This window comes from Equus caballus, chromosome 19, assembly GCF_041296265.1.
Source record: "Equus caballus isolate H_3958 breed thoroughbred chromosome 19, TB-T2T, whole genome shotgun sequence".
In the NCBI taxonomy this organism is placed as follows: domain Eukaryota; kingdom Metazoa; phylum Chordata; class Mammalia; order Perissodactyla; family Equidae; genus Equus; species Equus caballus.
The window spans coordinates 42,250,090-42,275,668 of NC_091702.1; the positions used below are offsets into that span (position 1 = coordinate 42,250,090).

General features: G+C 36.5%; 1 protein-coding gene across 1 annotated transcript; it reads right to left on the minus strand.

The window, feature by feature from the left end:
* Positions 1-1,877: 1,877 nt before the first annotated feature.
* PPP1R2 (protein phosphatase 1 regulatory inhibitor subunit 2) lies at positions 1,878-25,211 on the minus strand. The gene is made up of 6 exons (XM_001500822.7): positions 24,299-25,211; positions 14,147-14,254; positions 11,895-11,972; positions 11,287-11,381; positions 6,303-6,470; positions 1,878-4,314 (listed from the first exon to the last, which is right to left on the minus strand). Exons 1-6 carry the CDS (start codon positions 24,418-24,420, stop codon positions 4,268-4,270), a joined length of 618 nt encoding a protein of 205 aa, XP_001500872.3. The 5' UTR covers positions 24,421-25,211; the 3' UTR covers positions 1,878-4,267.
* Between the last annotated feature and the right edge of the window lie 368 nt (positions 25,212-25,579).

Here is a 25,579-nt window from a genome sequence, read left to right on the forward strand (position 1 = left end):
AACAGAGAACAAAAATTTATAGGCGTTCTCTTCCAATTCCTATTGGTAATAGAACTGAAATGCTGCACACTCATCAGACTTACTGGAAAAAATTTCAGGTTGGGCAGTTGAGATAAAATCATGACTAAATACTTGCCAAAACCACCCTCACTTACCTACTCTCAGCATTACCTCCCCCAAATAATTCCTCAAATAAAAAACTAGATGAGTCAAACCCAAATTTAAAGTGTAGGAGCCAAACACCGCTCTCCCCAAACACTCTGTTGGGGCAGCTAAGCAAGGCTTGGGGGTGTGAGCCACAAACCAGAGTCACTTGCTGTCTGCTCTTTTATTTTCCAAATGAGCAACAGATGTGCTCCTGTCAACCAGTTATGCAAGAGCTATTGGGGAAGACAAGGCGTTGTGGAAAACTGCTTCGAGCAGCAAGTCTTTAAGCAACAGTCATATCAATACTGAACCACGGTAGCTTATAATCAACCACCTTTAATTTATCTGTCCTGAATACGTATTTTACAGTTTCTTGTGTAACTTACCCAAAATTAAGGCTTTATGTTTGGCAAATTATATACAACCCATTAATACTATAGTTATTGCTACCATGTCTTCTCTCTTTCCATCTTTTCCTCTTTCAGGAGGAAGTTCAACTTTCATGATGTTACAGACCCTAGCCTATTCTCCTACCTCTATCTGGGATGCTACTTGAGGCAAAAGCGGGGTAAGGGTGGTTATGGTGAAATGTTTGAAAAATCCTAGGTTAAACCAAGTTTTAAACAGGTTCTTTACACAGGATGTCTCAGACCCTTTAATATGATGATGTGCATTAGAATAAATCTCCAAGGGGATAGGGGAATCAAGTGTATAGCATGCACAAAACTTATTTGCTCATGGAATCCTTTCCACAGTACACACTGGGAAATGCTAGTTTAAGTACATACTAATTTTTTCTTTCTTTTTCTTCCCAAATCCCCCCCCCCCGTACACAGTTGTATATTTTTAGTCGTGGGTCCTTCTAGTTGTGGTATGTGGGATGCCACCTCAGAGTGGCCTGACAAGCAATGCCATGTCCGCGCCTAGGATGTGAACCAGAGAAACCCTGGGCCGCCAAAGCGGAGGGTGAGGGCACGAACTTAACCACTCGGTCATGGGGCTGGCACCCAGTATATGCTAATTTTTATAGGCTAGGTTGGTACTTACTTTATAACACTGATTCTATGAAAAAATCATGGTCTGAGTTTGAAACATCTTGCTTAGAAACAAACTCGCAGAATGCAACCAAATCACATGCATTTAGACATCTCCAACTACTGAGTATTTGTGCTTTTGAGATTTTTCCTAAATGGCATATAAACCTCAAACAAAATAATTTCCAATTTTTCAGACTAAAATAAAAAACAAAAACACTAAACATGTGAAAGATGCTATTCCTAAATCACACGATGTCTATCAATAATTCAAATAAAATTTACTTGTAAGGTGTAACTTCTAAAATGAGAGAATTTTCTACATCTAAAAAAGCATGGATAAAGAGCATGAAATCTAGTTAGATCTGGATTTGAATCCTGTCATTTAGCTTGTATGAGAAATCGAGACTGAATAAGTTGTCCAAGAGCATTTTCCCCACTTACGAAGTGCTGAGAACACCTGCTTGCACAGTTGTTTTGAAGATTATACATTAGAGACCTAGCATCATGCTGGGCAAGGTCAAATAACAGGTTCTCAATAAATTGTAGCTCTTGTTATCATTTCTATCACAATGAAACAAACTACTCTGCGACAACGTAGACTAAGAGCCTCTCCTGGCATCCAGAACACTTGGCCAATGGAACACAGCCCTGCCACAGCTGGGTAGTAAGGAAATAAAATCCACACACAGGCAATTGTCAGATTACTGTATTTTATTATGACATGTTTAGTGTACTAATTTAAAGGGAAAAAATGTAAACAAAATGAAAGTCTAGGGAAAATGGCACTTTGCTTTAATCTTCAATTTAAAGTTATTCTTAACAATCCATTTATACCATTATATGTTTTGGATTTTAAAGAGCATCACTGCTGAATTTCAGACTGAAAAATGAATAAACAGAAAAGATGACACCAAAATTGTTAAGCAGAGGAAGTGATATTGATTAAAAAGTTGAATGTAAAATCTACCTTGGCTAGAACTGAACATTGACAGATAACTTTCTCCAAAGGAAAACCTAACTTGAATCCTAAAAGTTCATTTTTTGCATAATCCAATACCATGTCAATTAGGAACTCATGACTTGATGAAAACAGTTATACTCAGTTACATTTGACCACCTAAAATCCTGCTGAACATGCTATTATCCTGTCCTACTCCTCTGAGATAACTATCTAGAACTTCCTGAAACCAGAAATAAGTTTGCCTGTGACTTAAGTTTCAAGAAAGTTTGTTGAAAACACCAAAATAATCAGTTGTTAAAGGTCTCACCTTTTCTTCACTGTGCAGCAGCTATTGCTACAAATAGAGAGTACGTGGATACTTTCTAAGAACTCAAAATGAGAAAACCAAGAGGTCTGTGTGCACGAACATATGTACACAGCATATGCATAAGCTTAAATCCCCCAAAATAGGTTTAAACAGATAAGAATATCTCAACATTCTAAATTCAGAAAGCAGAGATAAACACTGTTTTATTTATAAATCAGCAGTATTACTAGCTAATATGTTTTAGTTGGAATAGTATACCTGCAGTTCAGAAGTACTTTGATTGGATCCCATTAAAAAAAAAAAAGACATTCAAAATAATAAAAACATTTGTCTAACACCAAAGAATTCTCCCACTTTTTATTTTGACATACTGATATTTCCAGAAACTTGCAAGTGGAAGGTAAGCTGTTCACTAAAAGCCATTTCATATATACAACATACAGAAATTATGTAGAAAGTCTGTTCAAATAATGGATTCTTTTGATACTAACAAAAAATTAAGATTCAAATAACTGACTACAAATGAAACCATCACTAAACCAAGATACACAGGACCTGCACTTCAATTCAGAAAAAAAATTCAAATCTTACTGTACTAGAAGAATAAAGTACATTTGTCATAATATACATTATCATATTCCTTAAAGTAGGGACTATTTAAAGTTTTTAAATTAAAAAGTGTTCAGGTTAACTTCTGTCTATACATTCAGGAGCTATCATCATATCACTGGTTACACACAGTTCTCTCATCATGCAAAAAAACCTCTTAGTTGTTTTCTAGGGTCTAATTAAGTCAAACAATAAACTAATAACAGCAATTTAATAAGCAAGCTGTAAATCAGAGAGGTGTAGAAATTCTGCAGTTGAATTATATTTCCTGTCTATAGTACTGCTACTATTCAATCCATTGTCTCCCTGTATTAGAAGAGCTAACAGGCATTGATAGTCAAAACAAGATTTTCATTGTTGCAGCAAATGACAGAATATGTGAGAGAAGGAAGAGTGCCCAATGTCAGGACGATCTTTATGATCCTTAAAAAGGATTGTGTGCGTATGTGCGGAAAGGAGTAAGAAACAAAGGCAGGAGGTTAAAAAAGGTAAATAAAGGGAATGGTGAAACTGTATTAGAACTATATTTTAAAAACTGATCTGAAGTCTGCCCATTGAGTGTACAAAGAAAAGTCAGAGCAGACGTTGGTGTAAGTTTAACCTGATAATTTGTGAAAAAAGCTAGTTTTGATGAGAAAAAGTTCAATCCTTTCCTTGTAAACATAAAGCAACTCAACAGGAATTTTAAAGGTAGGAGGTCAGAAAATGCAACAGTAACTCTTATAATCCTTTTCAACTAAACAGACAAATCAAGTTGAAGACGTGTTAAAATACTTTTCAGACTGAATATTTATCAGTCTATATTATCTGTTGTTCCAATGGATTTTGATTAAAAAAAAACTTTTTATAAGAGCTATCATATCTAGAAGTGAAGAAAATAAATTAGATACCCCCCCGCCCCAAAGGTACTGTTTAACCTCTAAAGCATAAAAAGCTATATAATATACAAATTAACCAGTGTTCTTACAAAAGTAATGCAGTTTTGGACTGATGGCATTATGCTGTATCTGTGGTGAAGTACTAGGCACGAGAATATATGTATCAATTAGGAATTTTCAGTCTAATTAGTCTCTAAAGTTATTTAATTCTTGGCAATATATAATAACTGGTATGCATTTGGTACTTGAGTCGAATTGTAGAGAACAAGCAGTATAGTATAGTAACAGGGTTTTGTATTTGACAGTTACAGTGTTGGACAAATCTCTTCTATGAACTCTGTGATGTGTCTTGCAGTTGGTCACTTGTAGTAGATCCTGCAAAGATAAAACAAAAAAAGTCAACGTAATTTGTTTGTTGTGTATTGCCAACCTTGGAACTACCTGCGCTGAAGTTCCCTTTCAGGAGCATGGATGATAAACAAATATAGAGAACAAATAAGGTATATTACATGCAGGCTAATGAGTCTGAGAGAAAGAAAATCTGTATACTCCCTAAATACTCTGAAGAGCGGAACAGGAGTGTCTACTTGGGGACAGGACAAATCAGATTTAACATTTCTGTGCATAAATCACAGGTGAATAGCTAAGAGTTTATTACAACTCAAACATCCAGAGCTATAAAAAGACCTGCATTTATGATCTCAAAACAGTAAAATATTTTCTCAGAGTCTAAACATGACACTTTTTAAAAAACTGAAATAAAACTGGTGGGGACGGGCAAGGCTGCGGGGGGAGAGGGAGAATGAAAATGCTCAAAGACTAATGGGTTCCATAGAACCTGGAGATTTTAAAAGCTGGTAAAGAATTTTTTAAGGGCCCAAAAAGGGTAGAGGATAAATAAGAAACTTTCTTCCTTATGTGTTACTATGTAGTCTTTCCTATCTTTGTGGACTTTACGAAGCTAAGTAGGATATACTCCTATGTAAGGAGTACTTCATTCCACTGAAGAAAAATCAGGCACTAAGCTAACACAAATTTTAATCATTTGCTATTACATTTAAATGAAAAAATATATTTATGTACTAAGTGTATGAAATCTAATGTCTTACAAGCAGAGAGAGAAAAACGGCCAGAGTTATTTTTCAAAAGCTGTGGCTTATAAAAGAACGCCCTTTAATCTCTGGCACAGTGGTGCTGGTGCAGATTTCAGTGGCAAATGAGGGGTATTCTCAGTGCTTTGCCAGAGTCACTAAGAAATGACACTGAAAGTCTGAGTAGAAATTGACGAAAAGTTATAACCAAAGAAACATTCACTTTGAATACATCAAAAGAAATCACCAAGACCTAGGTCAATGGGAAACCAAAGACCAATTAGGAGACAGGTCATCTAAAAACAGATAATAAATTGAAGAAGAAGAAGAGAGAGACATATAAGAATTACTCAAAATCAAGTTTGTTCAAGCTAAATATAAGCTAAATGACTATGGTGTATTAAATAGAAATGAAATGATGTAAGGAACAAACTGAAAGGCTGAAAGCAAAATATGGAATAACAAAAAAAGCTGTAATCCTGAGACACGGTCATCAGGTTCTATCATAGAATTACTCATATTTCATATATGCTCATCAAAACAATAATATAATAATTATTTACTTTCCTAAGACTTAACCATCCAAGGCACAACAAATAAGTTACATCTCAACTGAAAAGCCTAAGTTTGCAAATACAAAGAGTAGGTAAACAAGCATGAAATCTCCATTAATGGTGTAGACTATTCACCTTCTGAATATCAGAATAACAGTTTATTAAAAATAAACAAATAAAAGCTGTGTCCTAGGACTGATCAAGAAGAGTTGGTAGGCTGCAGGGGCTGGTTGTTCAAGACAGAAAACAAAACCAAAAATCAGCCAATAACTTAATCCAATAGTCAAAAGAATCAACATTGGAAAGATAAGACATATTTTGTACCTGAAGGGATATTAAAACAAATCTTCCATGACAAAAGTGTTTCTTTAAAACAGTTTAAACCTTAATTTAGATTATGACAGATAAAATATGACCTGAAACATTAAAAACAAAATATAGCTCAACACGAAGATAAACATCATTGCTTAGGGGCAAGTAAACCAAAAAAAAAAACACCAGCTGTATAACATAACAGATGGTCTTTAAATCACTCTGGGCGTGAAAACCTTATTATTTTGAAACTGGCCACAAGGGTTGAAATTTTAGAAACTTTGACATAATAAGTGAATCTCAACAAAATTTTCTGAGGTTCTTCATAAGTTTAAAATAAAATAAAGTATATTACGTAGGCACAAAGGATCACAAGAGTCTCAGTGATATTTTCAAAACATCTAACCTTCATTTGATGCTTCCATATTCACACTTTCTCCAGTTGCAGTCTCTGACATTTCTTCATCTTCCTCATCCTCGTGTAGGTCTTTTGAAATTAATTGTCTGGCTAATTTAATATTCAGTCCTTCATTGTAGTGAAGCTTCCTTTTCATTTCAAACTGTCGCTTTTTTTCTACAAGATACAAAAAATAGGCTTAGGAAATCTTTAGCTTAAGGACTGGCAAACTACAGCCCACGTTTGGTAAGTAAAGTATTACTGGAACACAGACATGCTCATTCGTGTTTGTAATGCTTAAGCCTACTTTTGTGCTCAATGGCAGAGCTGAGTAGCAGCAATAGAGATCACTAGGCCCAGAAAACCTAAAATATTTACTATCTGGTCCTTTACAGAAAGTTTGCCAACCTCTGCTAGTTCATCTTTTTTATTTTTTTACGTTTTTTTATTTTTAAGATTTCATTTTTCCTTTTTCTCCCCAAAGCCCCCGGTACATAGTTGTGTATTTTTAGTTGTGGGTCCTTCTAGTTGTGGCATGTGGGATGTCGCCTCAGCATGGCTTGATGAGCGGTGCTATGTCTGCGCCCAGGATTCGAACTGGTGAAACCCTGGGCCACAAGGCAGCGCGTGTGAACTTAACCACTCAGCCATGGGGCCAGCCATTTTTTAAATTTTTTTATTTTTTGAGGAAGATTAGCCCTGAGCTAACATCCACTGCCAATCCTTCTTTTTTTTATTATTATTATTTTTTTTTTGCTGAGGGAGAATGGCCCTGAGCTAACATCCGTGCCCATCTTCCTCTACTTTATATGTGGGACGCCTGCCACAGCGTGGCTTGACAAGCGGTGCGTATGTCTGTACCCGGGATCTGAACCAGTGAATCTTGGCCCGCCAAAGCAGAATGTGTGAACTTCACTACTGCGCCACCGGGCTGGCCCCCCTCAAGTATATCTTAAAGGGAGACTAGAAATAAAAGCCATTAGTAGTTATACTTGGGAAGAAAATTTAAAGATACAGGAAAATTATATATATACATATAAAATGTACAAACATACATAATGTACAAAGCCTGCATGCATATGCATGCATGCATGCATATACACACACAGAGAAAATAAGACTCAACAATTAACAGTGGTGAATTCTGGGTCAAGGAAGGACGGGGTAATTTTAATAGTTTCAAGTTTTTTATTTTTACTAATAAAGAAAAATTCCACTAAAAATTCTTATTATCCATTAAGAAATTGCCACAATTTAAAACATTGCTGGCTAAAAACATAACCTCATTCCCAGAATAATTTTAAGAAAAACCTGTTATAAGGAATAGTGAAGTGATTCTAGACTACTCTTTCATTTATAGTCTTCACCATAGAAACATAAAACGAGCAGCAAATCAATATAACTGATATTTTATTAATAGCTCTTTAACGATCAACCATTTAAAATTTCTTAGACCAGTAAATTAAAAAACAAAAAAGCAGGCTGATGCAAAATTGCCAACTGTTTGCCAAACAAGAGCATTTAAACTCAGTCACCATAGTTTTATTATGATACTCATAAAAATATATATATTTTTTGAGGAAGATTAGCCCTAAGCTAACATCTGCTGCCAATCCTCCTCTTTTTTGCTGAGGAAAATTGGCCCTGAACTAACATCCATGCCAATCATCCTCTATTTTTAGTATGTGGGCTGCCAGCACAGCATGGCCACTAACAGAGCAGTGTAGGTTTACACCTGGTAACCGAAGTGGAGCACACTGAACTTAACTACCTGGCCACCAGAGCTGTCCCACAAGTTTATTAGTTTTTGCCTCACATATTTTGAAGCTTTGTTATTAGGTGCATAAATGTTTAGGATTATTATATCCTCTTGATGAATTGACTTATCATTATGAAATGATCTTTTTCCATGGTATTATATTTGCTCTGAAATCTATTGTCTGAAATTATTATAGCTACCCCAGCTTTCTTTTCTTTTCTTTTTTTTTGAGGAAGATCAGCCCTGAGCTAACATCTGCTGCCAATCCTCCTCTTTTTTGCTAAGCAAGACTGGTCCTGAGCTAACATCCGTGCCCATCTTCCTCTACTCTATACGTGGGATGCCTACCACAGCATGTCTTGCCAAGCGGTGCCATGTCCACACCTGGGATCCAAACAGGCGAACCCCAGGCCGCCGAAGCAGAACATGCAAACTTCACCACTGCGCCACTGGGCAGGCCCCCATAAAAATATTTTAATGCCAAAAAGGCATAAAGAAATCTCTCAAAATAAGGGTATCAAAGTACTTTCTCAACGTCCTCTAATTCCAAGTTTTTATCATCATCTATACTTATTTGTTTTAAAAACACGCATTTACAGTTCATGTCACTACTGATCTACATGTCACTACTAATAAAGAAAAATTCCACTAATTTTCAGCCTCTATTTGGGTTGAGAGAAGGGAAGTTCTGAGACCAACATCCATATCATCGTCCCATAAACATTTGTTTCAAACTACCAAGATCTTGCCAGGCATCTTTCTGCTTCTCTACCTATAAATTACTTTTGTGCTTTGTTTCACAATTTGTGAGCACCATATTGTAGAGGAAGTAAAATCAAAAAAGAGACCAATAAAAAGATCAAATCCTCTTGACTAAATTTTTAGTGATGCCTTTCAAGTATTCAGATGATGTAAAAGCCAATACTAAAAAACAAACAAAAAAATGGTTCTAACTGGCTCTAATACCAGATAAATTTACTAAAAAGGCTAATGCCTTTTTTTTCATTACAAAGTAACACACATTCATGGCAGAAATTTAAAAAAAAAAAGTGACTCAATTTTCTCACTCAAGACATTACCATTAACATTTTATAACTTTAGATTTTTTCTAAAAATGAACCATATATTGTTGTATATGCTGTTTTTTCAATTACTATATAGTTAGGATGACCACATGTCCCAGTTTGCCCAGGGAAGTCTCAATTTATGCCTATTGTCTGATGGGACTATTTATAATAGTGACTTTTTAAGTTTAGACAATAAAGTATATGAAAATATAGTAAAATTCTGCGATGTACATAGCAGACTTTTATAGCTTTTAAATAGTTACAAGTATTTTTTTTAAGATTTTTCTTTTTAATTTTTCCTTTTTCTCCCCAAAGCCCCCTGGTACAGAGTTGTATATTTTCACTTGTGGGTCCTTCTAGTTGTGGCAGGTGGGATGCCGCCTCAGCATGACCTGATGAGTGGTGCCATGTCCTCGCCCAGGATCTGAATCGCTGAAACCCTGGGCCACCGAAGTGGAATGCGCGAACCTAACCACTTGGCCATGGGGCCGGCCCCCATACCAATTATTTTAAGCTACTAAAAGTTAATACTTACTGAGCACTTACAATATGCCAGAAGCAGTGTTAACTGCTTTAAATTCTTTATCTCATTTAACACTCACCAATTTTTATAGCTACCAATTTATAAAAATGAGGAAACTGAGGCTCAGAGAAATTAAGAAAATAAGACAAGTGACACCTAAGACAAACTTAGATCTGACCGACTCCATAGCCAAATTCTTAATTATCATGCTATCAGTTACAAGATAATTTTTTCTAAGAATTTCTGTCAATAAACAAAGATTTTCAAAGATGCAATTTATTTAAAAGCAATAAACACCTAGATGCATCAATACCTCTACTAGTGGGAACCCAATTTGTACAATTGTAACTGGTCAAATAGTTCCCCCTGCTGGCTAATTCATGGAACTACAACTTTAGGAAAAACCCCCTAATAAAAACTGACAATACAAGTTAATAATAAATTCCTTGTTCTCAATAGATCTTGTTTTTAGAGAATAATGAAAACCAGCTCCAGAAACAATTTCTATTTGAAAGTCTTTTCAAGGGCCTTTTGGGATATGTTTTTGGGAAATAAGTCAGGAAGTCACTGAGGGTAGAAGAGATAATAATACAACTTGAGATTATGCTATATGTAAAACTGCTCTGTTCTACAACAATTAAGCTCAGACTATCATAGTTGTTGAATAAGCTATATTCTGAAGATCACAGGAAGGAACAGCAAATTATACCTCAGCAGCTACACATGACAAAGATCCTGACAGTTAACTAGCAAATGTTTGGAATCTTAGTTCTAAAGTTTCTCAACTTCTTTACAGTACAGGTAGTCATGCATTTCAAGGTTTCAACTACACTGCTACTCTCTTCTTTTTTATGAAGGTGTGGTTTGTTTTTGTTTTGCTTGTTCCCTACATATAGGCTTGGTTTTTCGTTTTAAAAATAGTTGAAAATAAACCATATAAACAATTTTTAATTCTTGAGAAGACTACACATTCACATGGTTCAAAAAGTATAAATAGCAACATGGTAGAATATCTTCCTTCTCTCCTTCCCTCAACAGATAGCCACTGTTACTTGTGCAAGCAGAAGCCATGGGCAGGTAGTAATCCTGTACTGTGTATGTGCTGTATGGGCTACAGGAGCCTCTTCCAGCCCCGTGGAGAGGGTTGTCTTTATCTCCCCTTTCTAGGACACTATTGTTCTTTTTGTTTGATGAGACCTAATAAAAATTTTCACTCTACATGTGACCATCTTGGTTCATGTGGTAAGTTTCATCACTGTTTTAAGACACAAGCAATTGGGAAATTAGTTCTTACTGCTATCCACTTGAAGACCATCCACACACTCAATGACTCTAAAACCATTAATTTAATAAGTATTTCCTGAGCATTTACTCTTTATCAGGCACTGAAAAAAGTACAAAGAAAGGAACACTTATAATTACTTTAAAAAGGTAATATTTTCCCAAATTCTTGAAATCAAGGGGAAAAAAGCTGTTATACAACAAATCCACACAAGTAGAATCTGAATTATAAATATCAAGCTCCCTAATCTCCCACCATCCACTTCCCAAAAAGGAAAATCATTTGACAATCTCCCAAATACTGGATTTACTTTAGCAAAAATTACTAGCATAATGCTGAAAGCAGTAAAAGAAAGAAACTACCTTGTTCTTCAGGTGAGAGGTCACTATCCTCATCTCCACTGCTTTCTTGTTCATGAAGCCGACACTTTGGCTCCGAGCCTTCAGCAGCAGCTAATCTGTACAAGAATCATTTACAAATCAACATGGTGATACTGTCATATTAGTTGAGTGTCTTTTTCAAGTTTTGAGTCTCATAAAAACATCTAAAGATCAAAATATGCTAGCTATAATCTGATGAGGAAAATAAAAAGCAAAAGAATGAGAATGGGTGTAGAAACCAATAAACAATAAGAAGAGTGGAGGGTGACAAATCAATGAAGAGTAAAGGAATAGAGTTTTACAAATTCACTTATTTTTGCCTTTCTCATTTCATCTTTAAAACCCAGGTGGCAGGATATTTTTTTTTAAAAAAAGAGAAAACATAGGGAATTGACACAAGGAATCCGGTGCACCAGGCTCTGGCACTCTAACCCTTCTGTCACTTGCATCTAGAAACAAGACTATAAAAAATGAAGATAAACTTAGCATGTATTTTTTATTTACACTTGTATGAGTAAAGTAAAACGTCTTTAAGTTTGCACAATTAAAAACAGCATAAGTGAAAATGCTTTACTGTCATCAGTACTTACTTCTTAGCTAAGATATCTGGGGTCAGGGCTTCAGTGGTTTCTGAATCACTCAATGCATCTTCATCATCACCGACCATACTGAGATGACATGCACATTATAATTAATACCTGAACTACAACTTTTCAAGCAGAAAAACAAAGTAGAGAAACATAATTCTACTGACTTAGTTAAAATATCAACATATTTATAGCTCTGTTGTCATCTTTGAAGTTTAATTTTAAATAGTTTCTACTTAAGGCAAATATTTAAAAGCATAGCACAAATCAAGAAAAGGCTTCAAATGATTTAAAAAACCACTACTGCAACCATGAAAATAAATATTGAAAACTTGAATCATCTGAAAAAAATTGAAATACTTCAATTATTCCATCCAGTGGGAGGGAAAAACAATGCAAATCCCCCCCGCCACGGTCTGGTTTTAGATAACGTATTTGTACATCAACCTGAAGACAGAGACAAATGATCTACGCAGACATAAGCTTAGGTAAAACAATAAATTTGATCCTAAAAACCTAATTTAAGAAGTTTAAAAGCTATTTAGCTTACCCAATCTACCCCCTAATGAAAATTTGCTCCCCACTTAATTGCAAAGTTGGGCATCTTTAATTCTCAAGCCACTGAAAGGTGTATAAAGCAGAACTGAGTTATATATTAAAAAAATTGCTTGTTTATACCTTTACTAGTTAGTTAAGGAGACAAGTTAAATAAGTGCTATAGTTTAAATGATGCTCTTTTTTTCCAAGGGTTGAAATAAACTCACGTACGTTACTGGATATGATTAAGCAGAGGAGGATAAAATAATCTGTCAATTTGTAGAATTGTTCCATAGAAAATTCTAGGTTATGCTATAAAATTAACAGATGAATTATATTTATGGGTTTGTGTGTCTATATTAGAGTGAGATTCTTACATAGGATAACGTATTTCTATAAAAAGTATCATCTTCTGTTAAATAAAAGTCTTCAAAGAAGAAAAAAAGAACAGAAAATTCCATAAAAGGAATTGATAAAACTGAGCACTAAATTGATAAAAGCTGAACATTTATATCTGTACATACATACAGCCTCGATTGCTTAGGGATCAAATAACTTTAGCGACTCTCAGAGGAAGGATATGGGTAATGTGAAAAAGAGAAAAAAAGCAGTATCAAATATCTATCATTCAGATTTACAATACTTTAAACAATCTAAAAATAACGGCTACAGCTATTTCTTTAAACCATGACTGATTTTAATTCTTCTAGGATAGTTATCTCCAACCAACAGAGATCAGTAAGGGATGTCTACTACCTTTACAGAAAAAGAAGAAAGCCCTGACTTTGGCTTCTGGGACAATAAAAGTTTTAAGATATGTTTTAAACTATATGCTTATAACTAGGAGAAAAATAAGGATTTAAAGTTTTCATAAATGATAGGTTTATTCCTTCTCTCAAGCTTTATTAATATTCAGTTTCAGTATCTGTACCTATTTCACTATTTCTTTCTACCCTTGTCAGAATCTTTGTGTTTATTCTTGTTTTTACTACTACCAAGTTATCTCAACTTATATTTCAAAGTTTTCATCCACTGACTTAAAGAATTTCATAACTCTATTTTAATACTAACTTCCGCATTTATGTTGTCTTACTTCAATGACAAAATATTTCAGTTCTGGAAATCTTTATTTTTTTCCATACAAGTTAGGGTATAGGGTAATACTAATTACTGCCACATGCTGTCACTTTACAGTTCAGTGAAAACATTCTAGAAGACTCAAAACTGCCAATCACAATGCAACTATCTGAACTACATTGTGTAAGTTAAAAAATAAAGACACAGTAGTAATGATCACTTGTCATTGAATGGGTTAAAAAAGAGTTACCATTTGTGAAGTTATCCTTTTCTGCAAAACACCGAGTAAGCTTCTGGTTCCTACTTAGGAAGCAAACAAGCCCATCTTCATCTTCCTTTTTATAAATAGATTATTTTAAGGAAGGCAAAAGTCACTAACCTGTGTGCATCATTAGCAGTTAGGGACCACTGAGGTACAACAAATAAACATTTACTACTAAAATTATAATGTACGAAGTGGATTCTATAATTTTAAAGTTACATAATACTTATACTATTACATAAAAATATGCAGTTGGGTTAGTAATTAGTGTTCCAGTAACAAATGTAAAAACAAACAAATTCAAATTGGCTGTTATCCAGAAACGCATATTAAAGGCAAAAGGGAACAAGTCAGAAAAGGAATGATGTCTACACATTACCTATGGTAAGGAGTGCTGGGTTCATCTATTTTCATTAAACCATAGTCTTTGTCTGCTGGATGATATGTTGCCAGGATGTTCATTTCATCCCACTTCTGGGATTTTTTACTAAAATTAAAATGAAAAAGAATTTTCCTCCATCAGAGCAGTCAAAGATAAAAAATGTGCACATACAAAAATCACAAATAGCCAAATCCCACGTATCAATTTCTATTTGACTGCTAACTTCTATTTTTACATCTGCTTTCTTAAAATAGAAATTGACTAGGGAAAAAGCCATAAAGAATTACAATAAAATGTCAGTAAATATTTTATAGATTACTTAGTGCCTACATATTAAAAACACATTATTCAGAATCTTTACCAGGCATTCAAAAACACTACATTATGACATGCTTAGTTTTCATTTGACCTATAGAACTAAAAACAGCAAAAACTGAAATTTACACATTGTCTGATCTCAGTAGTTAAGGATTTTTGATTTATTATATATTAGTGACAGTTTGATAAAAAACATAAGAGGAATATTTCTCTGACCTAATTTTTTCGGAGATATCCATAACAATTAAAAGAATCAGAACATAAAACTACAGAGAAAACTCCATTAAATTCAGATACTACTAAATAAAGATGCAGGTTGTAAATAAACTTATAGTTCAGTTTTTTTAAATTATAAAAATAAGAAATGATGTATCAATACAAATCATTTGGGATAAATCTACTTAAGAGAAATAGAAATGCTTTGTGAACATCTGTTAATATCCATTCAAAAAATATTCCCACAACTACTAAGGTGCTCAATAATTAAATGCCTTAATTACAAATCCTTATCTAGCATTAAAAAGGACATCAAAGACCTCTCTGCCAGCCAACAATATATGTACACAGTTTTTGAGTTGGTTATATACTCAAAAATAAAACTACTTTAGAAAGAATGCAGATTTTACAGATTCAAATCATCCTTTCTCCATGTGGTCCACATTGGTGAGGTTTTACTACAGATTTTTAAATTTTCCTAAATCTACCCAGATCCTGAAATGTTCCTGAAGAATGACATACTTAAATTTTACCATCATATTCCCTTCTCCATGCTCTGAGTCACCTTAAAAAATTGCATGTGCCCACTCTGGCAGGTGAGACTGACCTTACGTTCTTTTGCTTTCTACCCTAAAGGGCCCACAGTGTTCCTATTTCAGACTAAGCAATTTTTCTTCATATGTTTATTGTGGTAAAATATAAGTAACATAAAACTCACCATTTTAACCATTTTTTAAGTGTATAGTTCTGTGGCATTAAGTACATTCACGTTGTTGTGCAACCATCACTATCATCCATCTTTAGAACTTTTTCATCGTTCCCAAGTGAAACTCTGTACCCCTTGAACACTAAACTTCCCATTCTCCCCTCATCCCAGGCCCTGGCAACCATCACGCCATTTTCTGTCCTTAGGAATCTGACCACTCTAGGTACTCATGTAAGTGGACCCATATAGTATTTGTCATTTTGTGACTGGCTTATTTCACTTACTGTCATCAAGGTTCATCTATGTTATGGCATATGTCAAAATTTCCTTCTTTTTTAAGGCTGAGCAATATTCCATGGCAGACTAAGTACTTTTAACTACAACTTCCTTTCAAGCCTACTTACCCTTTGTTTTATCAAGAGGCAAAGACTGGCCTAGACATACTCCACAGGTGACTGAGACTACAACTCCCACTTTTCCCCCAAAACAGTCAGAAGCTGGCTAATGTTTCTTCACCATGAAATAGTCAAAATCTTAAAAGCTTATAAGCAGCTAAAAATTAAGACATATGGGTCATTAATTTTAGGCACAGAAACAAGATTTCTCGTTAAACTGCTTTTTTATTCATTTGGCATGGAACTCACCTGAATTTTCAACTAATCAAATTCCAATGTTGCCAGTATGAAAAAAAAAAACATGATCAACTAGACCGGGTAAACAGACCTTGCTTTACAATACTGATTTCTTTAGATGCTTAGTTTCTGACAGTCTATCATAGCAATATTTGGTCTTGTGGCAGGGGGAAAAAACCACAACAAAACTGGGATAGATGTTTAAGGTTTAAGTTCCAGGCATCCTCCACTAGTCCTGTGACTACAGGCAAGTCCAACAAACATCCTCTCTTAGGTTATATTTAGTCTACATGGAAATTATAATAAAATGGAGTTTTGTGTGTTTTTTTGGTTTTTGCTGAGGAAGATTCGCCCTGAGCTAACATCTGTTGCTAATCTTCCTCATTTTCTATGTGAGCTGCTGCCACAGCAGGGTCACTTACAGACTAGTGGTGTAGGTCTGCGCCCAGGAACTGTACCTGGGCCACCAAAGTGGAGTGCCCTGAACTTAACCACTAGGCCGCCAGGGCTGGCCCAAAATGGAGTTTTAATAAGCGTCTTTCTAATGATACTGGGTTGTTGAAAGAATCAACTGAAATAATGTCCATGAAACCAAATCATAAAAGCACCATACAAATATAAGGAGTTTTTACGATTTTAAAATATAAAGTTTGGGGTTAAAAACCCTGAAATCAGATCTCACTCAGCACTGTAGAAAACGGCTTGAGATAAGGTATTCTGAAAAGATATTTAAATTGCTTTTCTACTGAATGCCTTTTACTTTTGTCCTGCAAGACTCAAAATTTAAATGATTTTGAAATATTTAGGATCTCCCATAGAATGAGTTTTCTAAAAAGCAATCAGTTGTCTATTTAACTAAGTTTCAGACATTTTATTTTGCTATAAATAGTCTGCCTTCTAAATTTGCAGAAATTCGTAGATAAACGATTAAGTCTGTTCACGATCATATTCTATATAAGGAAACTCAGTGAAAAAGAGATACACCTCTAAAGATGTTAGATAGCAGAAATGACAAAGCAGCTTTCGATTAGTAGGTTAATGAAAGAAACATATACAAGTTTTAAGAGAAATAGATTAATTTTATGAAGAAAGCAATTCAATTAATAAACGAAGGGAGATCCATAATACAGTAACTAAATGTTCCCTCTTGAGAGACATGCCTCTGACATGACAGCCAGAGTTAAGACCAGGTCAGAAACAGAAAAGCAAAGGCAAAAGTTTCATAAAACCTATGTTAATACACAGTCCTATTAATATTTCCTATTAAAGATACTGTAAAATAAAACCAGCACATTTCTATTTATATAAAGTTCAAAAGCAGGCAAAACTAAAGTGTGTAGGGATGTATACTGAGGAGATTACCAGGAAAGTCAGGATAGTGGTTACATTGGGGGAAGAGGAGACTGGAAGGGCAGGACACATTTCTGAGGTGATGGAATACATTCTTTTTCTTCACCAGTATGGTAGTTACAAGACTGTTTCCTTTATAATAATTTCTTAAGTTTTAAAATTACTTTTCTGTATGTGTATTACAATAAAATATTTAATTATTTAATTTAAAATATTTATTTTAAAGCACATATTATTGACCTGTTGGGTGGTTCCTAATCTCAAAATAAAACAAGTTATTTCCTAAATGATGTCAACAATATTGAATCAAAATGACAATTTATCATCATTATTGCTTAGGATACAAGACTGAAGACGGACCTTTGGACTTTAAGAGGTATCTCTAATGGTGGAACCCAAACACCCTTTAAATCTGTTTTGTGAGATAATGACAGAAGAAAAAGAACTGTACAATTCAAGCAGAAATATTTTCTTAAAATCCAGGATAAAGCTGAATAATTATAATTCCAGCACCCTAACCCATTAACAATTTTGATTTCTTCATATTCTTTCCACTCTGTATAATATATGTGAAAAAATACATAAGCTATTAGTATATATGAAACTACATATACTGTGTATATATAAAAAAACAGTATATACAGTATATAAAAAACACATACTGATATGGAAGCTATCAGTATATATATTTTATCATAATAAGCCACTTGTGTTTTCTACTCTTTACCTTTTTAATAACAGCATAATATTTAATAATGAACTAGTCACCTAATATTAGATATTTAGATTGAATCTGAGGTTTTCCTACTTAAAATAAGGCAGAAATGAACACATTTGTGCATATTCCAGTCAATGAGTTTTTAGACAGGCATATCCGGGTTAAAATTTGTCAAGAGCTTTAGAGTTCACTCCATGATGCCATATACCTTTTTTAAAAGAGACGACTATTTGTAATGTCCCTGGTAATTAACAAACTTTGCCAGGATTGGGTATTTGTGTGTGTTTTTTCCACTGAGCAGGTACAAATCGGTATTTAAAAGATGTTTGGTGTTATTCCTTTGTTCATAATCTAATGAGTAATATAAAAAAGTGCTTGTTATTTTACTTTCCTTGTATGAATTATGTTTACATCTTTGCCTATCTATTGAAAGCTTCTTATAAATCTGAGTTTTTTTCATATAAATTTCAATTCTTTACATCTATATAAATGTCAAGAACTCACACAAATTTATAAGAGAAGGTTTAAACCACATTATATATAATCCAAAGGTATATATAAGGTGTAAAGCACATTACCTATAGCCCTAATTTTTCCTAGTTTGCCATTTAGTTTACTTTCCACTTTAAACAGAATTAAAGTTTTACATATTCAAAGCTTCACTCCACTTCAACACAATACTAAGAGAAAAAAGAATGCCTTATAATTATTCAGATCCAAAGAAGATAACAATATCTTGCAAAGACATGAATTTAAATAAGGGCATAAAACAACAGGTTTCAAAGAATGGTAGGAATTCTTAGGTGGAAAGTAGTGAAGTAGAAGAAACAGGTGGCAGAGGACGGTGAATATGGAAATTAGCATCTCTAAAGTTTTGGTAGAATGAACGCTAGTTGTGGAGTAACAAAACCCAAGGAGTGAACTTCACTTTAATCCCAACATGATCACCAACTGTTCCTGCGACCTTCTTTGGGTCATTATCCCCACTTACAAAAAATAGAGGCACCACCACTTACCCTGCAAATCTGCTGTGAGGGTGAAAGCACCTGCTGTTTCCAGTTTCCCCTCCCCCTTGGGTGACTGGTTTTCCTGCAGCCTAAATCTAGTCCAGAAAAGTCACCACTTCTCACTTTCACTTGGATAGCTCATATGATACCATGTCGAAGACCTACTCGTACTTCTCGTTGCTTGTGACTTGCTCTTTGATAGTTTTAGCTGAGCTTGGAGTGGGAAGCAGGATTTCGCTTCAAGGTGTTAAACTTTAATTACACATTTCAAGAAATGGTTCTTTCTTCAAATGAAGATTCAGTTTATGTAGGGTGACAAAGTACAAGACTTTGAAGCTTGACACCATTACTGAAGGATTAGTAAGACTTAACAATAAAAGCAATTAGTAAATAAAAAGTCATTTTTGAAAACTTTACTCAGTGAGCCTTTGACTATATTCCATATCCTTTTATAGGTAGAAAAAGACAAAGTTGAAGCATGCTTATAAAAAATTATATTAAAGGAAATTAATTCAAGCACATTTTTTTCAAGCAGAATTTGCCCACATTACATAAGACTACTATAGAATCTGAATTGAACGTAGTGACCCTAAAGCACATTGTGTAAAACCACCCACTGAAATGTGGGAAAAATGAGATTTCTGTATTTATTTCTACGAGAATAAGACTAACATTTGAGGGTGAGGTACTGGGTGAAACACTTTACATTTATTAACTAAAGGCACGGGTATAAATGAATAACTCACTGCAAGTCACAAACTAATAAGTAGCAGAAGAGATGTGAACCCAGGCAATTTGGCCCCCGATTAATCACTAACCTATAACACTTCTCATAAGGTAAGCTTTAGTGACACTTAATATCCTATTTTCAATGACTCCAAATGCATATTTTTCTCATTTTAATATCTCTGAAGACAGACTGTATCTTAAAATGGATGGCATCTTACAATTGACAGTATTTTTTTCTTTCTTGGTGGTACATAAAATCATGGTACTTCTTAGAATCAATGATGTCTTGTTTTTGATGAAATGCACACACTTACTGGGTCTGTTAGGTTAGACGTTCACAAGCTTTGCACTACATTCAAGATATCCTGAAAGAATGAGACTTCCACAATCATAGGAGATAACAGTGTTTTAACTAGTTGAACTGTGTGTTGCAATGTACTGAGATTTATTCTATGCCTAATTATGTGGATTTACAGATCCCACCCAGTTTCAATTGAACTAACCCTCAAAAAAAGAGTACCTGACAAATGGACCAGAAGAAACCACTCACTGAAGATAATAGTACCAACGCAAAGTACAATGGGAACAATAAGAAAATAACAGCACTGAGACATCCTCCCCACCAAAAAAGTTTTAACAACAGTATGAAAAAAATTCTAAGGCCTATTTGAAATATGGCATTATATAAACCTCATTTTTTTTTGTTTTAAAGATTTTTTTTTTTTTTCTCCTTTTTCTCCTCAAGCCCCCCGGTACATAGTTGTATATATTCTTCATTGTGGGTCCTTCTAGTTGTGGCATGTGGGACACTGCCTCAGCGTGGTTTGATGAGCAGTGCCATGTCTGCGCCCAGGATTCGAACCAATGAAACACTGGGCCACCTTCAGCAGAGTGCACGAACTTAACCACTCGGCCACGGGGCCAGCCCTATATAAACCTCATTTTAAGTGTATATTGTATATGTATAAATTATAAACAAACATATTTGAATTTTTTCCCATAAAAAGCTTAGTGCCAGCCCCATGGCTGAGTGGTCAGGTTTGCACGCTCTGCTTTGGTGGCCCAGGGTTTCACCGGTTCAGATCCTGGGCATGGACCTACCACCACTTCTCAAGCCATGCTGAGGCGGTGTCCCACATACCAGAACTAGAAGGATCTACAACTAGAATATACAACTATGTACTGGGGGGCGTTGGGGAGAAAAGAAAAAAAAAAAAAGATTGGCAACAGATGTTAGCTCAGGGCCAATCTTAAAAAAAAAAAAAAAATTTAGAGACCACTGGAATACGACAACTCAACTTCTGGCCTTAAAAAGAAATCCCTTGGTAATATCTCTTTATGTTAAATAAAATGTTATGTTAAATAACATCCTCTCACAACTGATGGGGGGAGGTTTGCAGAAAAAGGAAACTACCACTGCATTTTACACAAAAAAGGCACCAATAAAAGGTATAGCTATTTGTGGATTCTGTATTTGCAAATTTGCCTCCTGCTAAAATTTACCTGTAAATCCAAAATCAACACTTGAGCTCTCTCGGTCTCCCCAGACATGTGTAGAACAGGAAAAAATTTGAGTTGCCGGATGCACACATTCCCAGCCGAGGTTAAACAAGGTGAGACTCTACCTTCTTGTTTCAGCAATCATACCATAAACAAGTGTCCTTTTTGCAATCTATTTAGTACCATGGTTTTTGCGTTTGTGTGCTTTTTGTTGGTGAATTCGCTGTTTAACCGAGGGCAGTGCTGAAGTGCTGTCTAGTGATCCTAAGCAAAAGCAGGCTGTGATGTGCCTTATGGAGAAAATAGGTGTTAGATCAGTTTCATTCAGGCGTGAGTCACAGTGCTGTTGGCCACATGTTCCATGTTAATGAATCAACAATACAAATTAAATAAGGTGTCTTTAAACAGAAACAAATTTAAAAAGGCTATGTATTGATTGGTTGATCAAAGTGTTTTTACCAAAGGCTTGCAGGAACCTAACTCTGCACTTCCCCTAGGAGCAATGGTTCAGTATTCACTAATTCAGTGTTTGTGGTGACTACAGAACATAACCATAGAGAACAGTGACAACTGACTTAGATCCCTGGTCACTTTCACATTAATATGAGATTCTTTTGCCTTACGCTCTGTTCCAACATTTAAAGTTAAACCATTACACTTATTAGTTTCTGAATTTTAAATGCATTGTAATTGAAAGAGCTATTTTCAGCCTTTTATACAAAAGGGGGAATATTAGTTGTAATTAAATTAAACATTACAAAAAGTTTGTTTTAAATGTGTTCAACTATACTTTTATAGTTTCTGTTCAAAGAGGCTCTCATAAAGTCACTAATGTTGTTTGCATGAGCTGTTACATAAATAATAATCTATACTATATTACCAACAGAGTTAGTTTCTTTGCTTTACAATCATCTAACACTGATCATGAAAAAGCCCATCCTCTTTTACTACTGGGAAGCAAACACCATGAACCTCAATGAATTAGGGCTTGGTAGCTCTCTTTGAAGACAGGACTATAATCCTTTAACAGACCAGTCAATCAAAGTCACCCACCTTGCAAAAGGCCCCTTTTAAGTGAATCTTCCCTGCCAGCAGCTCCTACAGGTGGAGCCCTTTGTAGGTGAGTCAGTCTAGTATGGTGGCTTTCGAGGCAGAAAGACCCGTAGGGAAACCCCTGTCAATTATAGAGCGAGGCCAACCCATAGTCTGGGGCCCTGGGAAATTGCAGCAGATCAAAGTTGAGAATAAGTACAAGTTAAGGAAGCGGAGAAAGACTTAAGAAAATAATAAGAACTTGGTAGCTAAACGAAAAGAAGCACACACTGGAGAATAGCTAAATAATATGAATGCCAGTGAGAACCATACTTCTGCTGCTGAATACCCTGAAGTTGACTAAGAGCCTTCTATGGTTTGTTTTCTTTTTGAACTATCTTGGTCTTCCTGTTATAGCTATATTCTGGTGAGATTCTGCTTTCTTAGTTCCATGAACTACAACCACTGCCCACCACCCTCTCAACCCCATATGAAGCATCTGACCCCAAAGAGAAGTTGGAAAACAGCATCTTAGAGAAGGTAAGAGTCAAGCATCCAAAAGAGAGTGGGCGTGGGGGAGCTGCTAGACAAACTAAGGTCCTTTCCAACTCCAACAAGCCACGATTCTAAGCTGTGATCCAACTCGTTTTCTTCAGGGTAACACAAATCCCCATAAATTTGCCACCACCAAGTAGTAGTTCCTTTTATAGTTCTAAAATGATCCTTTAAACAGGTGTGCCCTAGTTCCAACATTCTAAGTTTTCATAAACATCCTCATTTTTAGCTTTATGACTTTATAGATTCAATGATAACTTTTCTTAAGCCTTATTTCCAGAATGTAGGGTCCTTATATTTTCAGTATAACACCCAAGCTCCCTAGAACTTCTAACCCAATGGTATATTTTACACTATATACGTATACTGTATTGCAACTTTTTTTCACTGGGCATTGCACCTTGGATATCTTTGTGCATAAACACCTATCTCATTCTTTTTCAAGGGCTGGTATGTTGTTCTATTACACAAATGTACCATAATTAGTATTTCACCAGCCCTTATTAATGGACCGTGGGTTGTTTCCAATTATTTACTATTACACACAATTCTAGGGGTCAACATCTTTTTACATGTGTATCTGTGAGCATGCAAGAGCAGCTAAATTATCACTGGATCATTGTAAGTTGCTACTCTGATTTGTTCTGAGCTTTCATATGTCTTTCAAGAGGAACAAAGACGAGAAAGCACTCAAACTGTCGCTGCAGATGCAAAAATAATTAGCAATAAGCAGCTTTCCATTACATATAGATCAAGGACTCGGAGAATTTTGGTTTCTCTCAGTGCAGAGAGAACGACAATCGAGGACCTAAGAAGAGCGTGGCATGATGCTTTTGATAATGTTCACATAAAAAGGAATGACTGCGAAAGAAGGGCAATTAGAAAAACGGAGAAAGTCTCTCTTCTTTGGAGGGGTCGCCCTAACGTGAGACTAGATCTTAAAGGGTTCCCAAGCCAAGAAAATACACTTTAATTACTGAAGAATTTTTAAATAGCTCAGATACGAGGTTAAGAAATAAAAGCTTAACAGGTGAAGCTTTGAAACTTCAATCTGATTCTTTAACGTTCCCAATTTCCGAAAGTTCAAAGGTCACGATGGATGTTTAAAAAATACTATATATGTGTATATATTAAAAAAAAAAAAAAAGGAAAACACGATCAACGTCACAGCTCCTGCCTTCTTGACGATCGCTCCAGCCCCGGGCCCGGCCGGAGGAGGAGACCCGCGGCGCCGGAGCCGCACCCACAGCCGCCCCGCCCGCCCGGGGCCCGCGCCGGCTCGGGGTCGGGGCGGTAACGGCGGCGAAGGGAGGGCGAGGCCGCGGGCCGCGAAGGAGCGGCTTCCCAGACCGCCCCGGGGACGAGGGGCCGCCCCTCCGCTCTCACCTCAGCTCTTCGTCGACGCTCCTGCCGGGCTGCTCGGCCGAGGCCACCACCGAGGAAGTCGTGGAGCTCTTGTTCTTCAGGATCCCCTTGATGGGCCGGTGTGAGGCCGTCGAGGCCGCCATTGCCCGCCGCTCCGGCGGTCGGCTCAGCGTCGCTGTTTGGCGCCCGCCGGGTCCAGGAAGGAAAGGGCTGGGCGCGAGCAGACACTCGCCAAGCAGCCGCCGAGCCCGCTAGGGGCTAAAGCAGCCGCACCTGCTGTCGCGGAGACGGCTACCGGCGTCGCTGTCACGACACAATCACCCCGACGCTCTGGCGCCCAGCCGACGCCGCGCGGCTGGCGGCCCTGCGCCCGCCCTTGGCCACCGGCACTTTATCCGCCGCCACCCCAGAGAAGCCGGCCTAGCGCCCCAGCGCGGGAGCGACGCCGACGCCGAAGCCAAGCGGGCCCGCCCTCTCGCGATATCTAGGGGGGGCGGGGGCGGGGCGAGAACAAAGCCAACCTCCTCGCCCCGCCCCCTCCCGGCCCTCTCGGTGGACTCGCCCCTATCCCGGCTCGGCTCCAGGGAGCCCAGGAGCTGCTGCGGAGAAACTTGGGGACGTTCCTGGCTTGCCTGTGTAGAGTTGTACATCTCTCCAAGCACGCTCACTCCCACCGCTTTATGAGGTCCATATTGTTATTTCTGTATTTTATAGATCGGAAAACTGAGGCTCGAAGGTGCCATCATTCCCCAAAGACGTTAGCTGACTTTCAGAGAAATGATGTCTATCTTCTCTTTCCTTTCAGTTAACCTGCATAAAAAGTTTAATTCTCTATAAAATCATGGAATATCAGCATTGGAATGGCCCTTGGAGACCTATTATGAAATCATAGAATATCGACTTTTATGACATCATAGAATATCAGTGTTGAAATAGTCTAACTTATTTTTACCGTTGGGGAAGCTGAAAGACAGAGAGGGGAAGTGACCTGACCACTACCGTCACATAGCCCGAAGTGGATGGACTATGTCCAAGTCTAGTGTTTCCCATTTTTACCACATTCTCCTCTATGTTGGTAACCCTATGGAAGGTACTACTGGCAGAAGTTCCTAGAATTGTGGTTTATAATGTGTTCCTCCAAAAAATCTAGGGAATTCCCTGAAGGTAACCAGCTGTCCTACACTGGGTGAAATAGTCCAGAAGCCTTGGGGACTGTTTGGTCTTTCTTTGATGAGTCCCAAAGGAGAAAAACAAAAGCCCTCCGCCACACACCCTCCCCCAGTTATCCTCTCTGAGCGTGAA